Source organism: Penaeus vannamei, chromosome 27 (genome assembly GCF_042767895.1).
Source record: "Penaeus vannamei isolate JL-2024 chromosome 27, ASM4276789v1, whole genome shotgun sequence".
Lineage (NCBI taxonomy): Eukaryota > Metazoa > Arthropoda > Malacostraca > Decapoda > Penaeidae > Penaeus > Penaeus vannamei.
In genome coordinates, this window is record NC_091575.1 from 16,268,918 (window position 1) to 16,276,417 (window position 7,500).

General features: G+C 44.4%; 1 protein-coding gene across 5 annotated transcripts in view; it reads right to left on the reverse strand.

Annotated features, from left to right (window-relative positions):
• The window catches only part of dco (discs overgrown), a 108,798-nt gene that overhangs the window by 72,979 nt on the left and 28,319 nt on the right, over positions 1-7,500 (reverse strand). For 4 of the 5 annotated variants that reach the window (XM_070140892.1, XM_070140893.1, XM_027369467.2 and 1 more), the window contains exon 3: positions 1-70. This exon is cut by the window's left edge and continues 25 nt beyond it. In XM_070140892.1, coding sequence (XP_069996993.1) covers positions 1-70 — 70 coding nt within the window. Of the gene's footprint in view, positions 71-4,220; positions 4,273-7,500 lie in introns of those variants that run through there. The other variant, XM_070140894.1, reaches the window with a different exon arrangement.

Sequence of the window (7,500 nt, forward strand, 5' to 3'; positions counted from 1 at the left end):
AACTGAGGATGTTTTGTTTTGATGCATTCTAGCTTTATAGCAACCTCTTCGCCTGTCGATATGTTCGTGCCTGTAAACAAAAATAAGAACATTAGTATCTCAAATAATTAAACTCATACTTGCACTTTTCCAATTTAATATCCTAATTTTATCCAATGACATGAGAGTATGATTATGTCAAAGTCACAATATCATAATCGGCCTTGCAGTATTTGCCAATCAGTATGCGTATAACTGCAAAATATAAGCGAACACCCCGTGCGCCCAGAGAAAATCTAATATCGCGCCAGATGTAGTAATAAATGATGTGCCCAAACTTTAAAGAACGCAAAAATTCTTAAGATGGGTGAATGACCTTGAACCAATACCGGTTCGACCCTCGCGTCGCCTTTACCAATGATACCGCGTCACTGCGCCCTTTTTCCAACTGTTTACAATGCAAACACGCAAATTAGTTGTGACCTAGTCTGTATTACCTTTACTCCAAGTGTATTCCCATGGCCATAAACGTCGCATATTTTACACTATTATTCTCTAGTAAAGCATTCACATTCTTCCTTTTAATAGTTCCTAACCCTAAAAATATGTTTGTTTTTCATAGTTGTTTAAAAATACTGTCCAGCCATTCACGTTACTAGTGTTCTCACAGCGTGGTGGACCACGAGGTATGACGTCCAGAACCCCTCTGACTGGTGCGCGTCCGATGACGTCACTATGAACCACACTGATTGGCCAGCGCCAAGTGACGTCACAATGATATTACTCAATAGAAGAGCTCAGAAGGCGGGCTGCTGTGAGTCACGTGGCCAACAACGTGGCTGGGGTTTGAAGATAATATCGCACAGGTCGTAGAAGACTCCATACTGTCTGACTACAAAGGTATATGAAACTACTACTCTGACAATAGAAAAGCCGCTGCTCAGTAAATGAACGGCATGCCTATTGGTTAGTCATGGCAAGATACTGACCCTGGTGTAATCTAGTCAAGCGACATGCGATTCCTACCAAGTCTGATCATGAAAACAGTGGTGAGTGCCTACATGAATCAGGTCCTATACATAAAACTGGTATTTTTACTATCCTAATATTCTGTCTAAGGGATAACATTAATATTGAAGATACACTATGGAGATATTAAAGAAAATCCACATTCAAGATTAAAAAAAAAAAAAAAAAAAAAAAAAAAAAAAAAAAAAAAAAAAAAACATCGAGGAAGCCGAAACCGAAAAAAGTGCTACTCACGCCTCTAGGCTTTACACCCTCAATACAACTCCCTAAATCTCGTCGCCTACTCCGCTCGTGCAAAGATCAGTCCAACGGTGATGCTACATCGACTTCTCCATACCCTTCACATACACGTTCACAAGCTCCTCACTCTTGCCAGAACTGGTTGCCGGGTAAAATAAGCGTTGTATATCACATCTTATGCTCCTTGATTATCGGACAAACACGGCAACTATACTGTGTCCGCACCGAAATTTTACAATATTCTAACTGGTGCTCTGTAATCTGTTCATATTAGGCATTACCCCGCTATAAGAAGATACAAGTTGGGCACCACTACACAGGCACGCACATACATACAGGGCGCATAGATTAGTAATCGTGCATGCAATAGATAATATCAAATGACGGGGAAAGTTATAGATAGAGGGGGAGGGACGGGAGGACAAGGAAAACGACCAGGAAAGATGGTGCGAGAAAGAGAGACTGGAGTTAAAGATTGAGAGAGGGAGGAAGGGAGGGAGGGAGAGAGGGAGGGAGGGAGGGAGGGAGGGAGGGAGGGAGAGAGAGAGAGAGAGAGAGAGAGAGAGAGAGAGAGAGAAAGGGGAGAGAGAGAGAGAGAGAGAAAGGGGAGAGAGAGAGAGAGAGAAAGGGGAGAGAGAGAGAGAGAGAGAGAGAGAGAGAGAGAGAGAGAGAGAGAGAGAGAGAGAGAGAGAGAGAGAGAGAGAGAGAGAGAGAGAGAGAGAGAGAGAAAGGGGAGAGAGAAAGGGGAGAGAGAAAGGGGAGAGAGAGAGAGAGAGAGAAAGGAGAGAGAGAGAGAGAGAGAAAGGGGAGAGAGAGAGAGAGAGAAAGGGGAGAGAGAGAGAGAGAGAAAGGGGAGAGAGAGAGAGAGAGAAAGGGGAGAGAGAGAGAGAGAGAGAGAGAGAGAGAGAGAGTCACTCCTACTAGCACTATTACGCACAGCACATTGGAAAATTTTAACTTGATTTTAACGCCTACAATAGTTGTTGTCGAATAGCACGTTCCTGATAAGCTGGATTTGATGGTTGAAGGGGTGAAGACGGAGAGCGCTGTGGCGACGGAGACAGGGGTGAAAGGGTAGTGGGAGAAAGAAGAGATGTAAGGGAAAGAGGAGAAGGATGATGATGAGGATGAGAAGGATGATGATGATATTGATGATAAGGATGATGATGATGAGAAGAAGGATGATGAGAAGAAGGATGATGATGAGAAGGATGAGAAGGATGATGAGGATGAGGATGATGATGAGGAGGAGGAAGAGGGAGGAGGAGGAGGAGGAGGAGGAAGAGGGAGGAGGAGGAGGAGGAGGAAGAGGGAGGAGGAGGAGGAGGAGGAGGAGGAGGAGGAGGAGGAGGAGGAGGAGGAGGAGGAGGGAGGGAGGGAGGGAGGGAGGAGGGGGAGCGCCGGGCTGGTTCGGTGGTGGTGGGTCAGCATATAGCCCGGAGGAGTGCGTGATGAAAACTTTCCCTCAGTCTACAATCACCAGCTTGCATTGAAGGTACGGCTCTTCCTTCTCCCCTCCTCTATCTCTGTATCTCCCACTCTGTTAATTACCCTCCGTCTCCCTCTACCCTCTCTTCTTCCTTGTGCGATAACCCTTCCTTTTGATATTATTAACTTCTCATTTCATGCTAGTGCAAAAACAGACAACTTAGCTTACTCAAGGGATAGCAAAGTAAATTACGACGAGCACCGTAGTCACAGAGTGATGAACTTCAATAAAATATTAACACAAATAACTTGAGCTAACCGGAGAACTTAATTAACCGTCAACAACAAACAGACGAGCGGAGGGAGAGGAGGAAAGCGGAGGTGAGAGGGAGAGGCGAGGGAGAGGAGAGGGAGGACAAACGAAGGGCAGGGGGATGAGGACAGGGAAATAAACATTGGGAAAAATATTTAATTGTTGGGACAATGGGAAAGGAAGGGTGGGAGAAAAAAGGGCGTAAATGTTAAAATGAGAGCAAAATGACCGAGTAAAAACAAAAGCAAAAGTGAAAAGAATGGTAAACATCGCCACAGAATATATAATAATTTTTGAAAATCCGTCTTCAAACCCCTTGTCTCCAGCGAACGAAATCTTCACATGAGAACACTTTAACACCGCTAAGGTGGCTAAAAATAAGATTCGCACTTGTACATATGAATATTCATCCGTCGATTTCCAGGGGGAAGTCAATAATCAATACGCACGCATTCGACATCTATTAGATATTTATAAGCAGCATATTACTCTCCATTTCCTCCATCTCTAACCTCTCTCCCCTCGTCCAACGGGAGCTGGCTCGTGGGGGTGCTATCAAGATAAGCCAAGGTGATAAAAGACAAACTCCCCCTACTTAACCAACCAGTCAATCTAATCACACACTGCCAGGGTTGTGCAAGTCACCCTCGCCCTCGAGTGCCATATAAACAGAGCAATTGAGTAAAGATCTCATCACAGCCCTCCCCCCTTCCTCTTTTCACGTCGAGGAGAGTGCCGATGGGAGGAAGAGAGGGATGGAGGAGGGGGAACTTCGAATTCCATAGTGTAATAATAGAGGATTCGAGAAGGCGGGGAAATAGAGTCGGTGTTGGAGAGGAAGCAGGGGCGGGGGTTGGATATTTCATCCTGAGAGATTGGTCTGTTTATAAAGCTTACTGCCGACGTCTTGGCAACAGCGACATCGAAATGAGCCGAAGGTGTAATAACGATTTGGGAAGATGATAACAGCAAGGAAAGCGGTGTTGAAGCAGGGGAGGTTCAATCCTGCGAAATTTGTCTCTTGAGAAACCGATGGTGTAATAAAGGTTTGTGAATGCGGAAAAAAAACTGTGGCGGAAGAGCTGCTGGCGAGGGAGTGAGTGAGGTTTTATCCAGAGAAGCTGGTCTTTGTATACAGCTTGCCATTTGGAGAACCCAATGATGCAATAACAAAGATAATTAAAGAGACAATAATGGGGAAGGAAGCACTGTTGGAGAAAAGTTTTCTAACCTGATAATTTGGTTTGAGTATGAAGCTCACGCTGCATTCTTGGCGTCTCGTACACAATAAGGGTCACATTCTAATACGAACGAGATATTTGTATCAATTAACGTGGAAACATATCGGAAATAACTCTTGGATACTGCAAGTAAAAATAGGTAATCATAAAATTTGAGGATAAAAATACATGAACGCAAGAACTATAGAGTAATAATAATAAGAAAAGATCAGACGCTCAACGTTTCGGAACCCACTTAACTACCCATTTTATTAGTTCGTACACACACCAAAATAAAATATACAACAAAAGAAAAATAAAAGAAAAAGTCCTGGCGTGAGTCCAAAACAACTTCACAACATATGCCGCGCAAACTTGGGCTAGGAAAACAACTTTACACTTAAAAACCCCAAATACACGAAGCATCCGCTACACATTTGGGTTACATAAGGCAGGGGCTCAGTCGCTTTAGACTATTACACTGCAATATGTTAATAAAAGATACTTCGCAGCACTTTCACTGATCCTTTAGAACTAACATTCCTCGGAGAAATGTTCTTCCGAAAGGGGTTATAGATAAACTATAATGAAAACTAAATAAGAGGCAATTCCACTGCACACAGCCCGGGCGGAATAGTTAAAAATCCCAATAATTACCAGTCCATTAGAACCGCTACACAAAGCGAGTTCCGCAGCCCCCTAGCGAGGCGAAAATCAGCTGACGAAACGCTTGACAGTCCCATCGTCAGCCATTTTCTACTGAATCAGCTGTGTAGATAGGATTCATATTAACAAAAGCAACAATGGGATTTGGAATTTCGTACATCATAACAGAGTAAACCAAATATAACTACATCCTTTTGCGGTTCGATTTTTTCACGCTGCAAATCCTAAATGAACAGAAAGATTATGACTTGGCAATCTGTATGGTCGCCGCTGTCTTTGCGTATGCGGATAACATCAACCTTCACCGACGCCACAGACCTTGGGCGAAGTGTCTAAGGTTATAGGGGACAAAACGAAGGAAAATGGAGAAATGGAGAAAAGGGGGGAGAGGGAACGGGGAGGAGGAGGGGAGGGGAGGGGAGGGGAGGGGAGGATGGGAGGGGAGGATGGGAGGGGAGGATGGGAGGGGAGGGAAGGAGAGGAGAGGAGAGGAGAGGAGAGGAGAGGAGAGGAGAGGAGAGGAGAGGAGAGGAGAGGAGAGGAGAGGAGAGGAGAGGAGAGGAGAGGAGAGGAGAGAAGGAGGGGAGAGAACGGGAAACAGGAGATGAATAACAACAACGAAGGAGGAGGAGGGATGTACTTGTTACCGTGGCTACACATATACATGACCTCCTGGGATCCGCGCCAACACATCCCCTCTTCAACCACCACGATCTCCCCCAACCTCACACCCTCCCTCTCTCTTACCCTTTCCCTTTTTCTCATCACTTCAACCACTACTATTATTGCTCATCATTTTCATTACATGCTTATTCTATCCAAATTCTTTGATGCCGTACTTACATTGCTCTTCCTATCAATGTCTATATTCGTATATTCATGACTATACCAGAAGTCTTTCATTGGTCAACTATTTTTCAGGTCATAAGTATCGGGTAAAGCAAACATAGAACCAGTAACTGAAAAGAGAGGTCAGCCTACGTTCATGGACACGTACACGTACATCACAACAAAGTGCAAGATGTCAGACGTTGATCTGTCACTCTCATACAGTGTTGAGGACTGTAAATAAAGAGCGAAATGGTAAGGGGAAGAGGGTTGATGGAAGAGAAAAGTAGAAACGGAGGATAAAGGGGAGACAACATAAAATGCTGGTTGGGAAATCGAAAAGGAGAAATACAATATTAAAGGCTGCTCAAAAATCAACGGAAAAAATGCTACTATCCCCTGCAGCAGCACCGCAGAGGTCCTAAAACGACTAAAATAAAATTTTAAGTGATGGGGCCATTAATAAAGGCGACCCCTAATAGGAAGGAATTCCCACACAAGGGCAAGGGACCCATTATGGTCATTCTAAGCCTTCCTAGACTTACATTCATCAAAACTAATGTCGTTCGTGAAATTTTGCTGTATTTGATTCTTTCCAGGTCTACAGATAATAAAAAAACTATCTTCAACATCAATTATAAGTATATTAGGCACTGAATAGGGAAGAACATGGAATCTAAAAACTGACCGCACAATATCTCTATCTAACAAGCACAAGCTAGCTATCTAACGTGTTCACATACATTTGTACCTAATATATTCATAAATTAGGCTATAGGAATATAAAAACGGTCATTATTACCTATAGTTCTCCTGCTAGAAAAAATAGAGAAAATGGCAGTGGCTTGTCATCAGCACGCAGTCACTTCCTCCATTTTCGGGCGAGGATAGACACACAAAAGATGTAAGGAGCGTGGTGATGAGAGGCCGGCAATAGCACCGCACACAAAAACAATGCAGCGGGAGAGACGCTAGCTCAATGGGAGGCGGACGAACAGCACGGTGATGCAGAACAACAAACCTCTATAAACACTTCCTTGTTTTGACATCACTGGGTCAACGGTTGCCCTGGACCCCCATATCACATATGAGCATCGTCGTGCATGACCATGGAGGGTATTGAGGTTGAGTCGTGTGAGGAAGGAAAAGGGGTAGAGGAGGCAGAATATAACAATTAATAATCTAGTCTAATTCCATTTGTTGCAATGGTGTTTCGATTTTAATTTTCCTTCTAAATTACCCGCGTGTGCAAGAAATGGCCGGGGATACCATCCACTGATTCGAGATTTGACCGCAGGTCAGCAAGATTGCTAGACAAGAACGCTTGCGCTACCATTGCACTACAAAGCTCACAGAACACTGACTTTAGACATAGCATGACAACTACCAACACTGCAAACAGAAAATGGGAGTATATAGCCTCTCTTCTCATTGTAGCCATTAAACGACAGAACTATCAAACTTCTCTTCTCAGAAAGGAGAGGGAGAGTGAAGGTCCCTTTTTGGTGATCAATTTCTTCATCACGTCGAAGAGGAAAGGATGGGGGGGGGGGGGGGGGAGAGAAAGGAATAGGGTTACGAAGACGCGAAAGTGAAGAACCAAAGCTTGGTTCCCTTCAGTCTCACGTAAAATACCCCACAGTTCACCGCGATAGCGCCATATGGCACACGACGCTCACATCCAGTCCAGCCTTGAGGTCAGACGACTCGAAGGCCAAAGTCGGCGGACGTCGGTGCTCTTATAAGGCAGTCTCCCAACATTTTACTTCCGCCAAACCGCTACCTTCACCTCCCCGT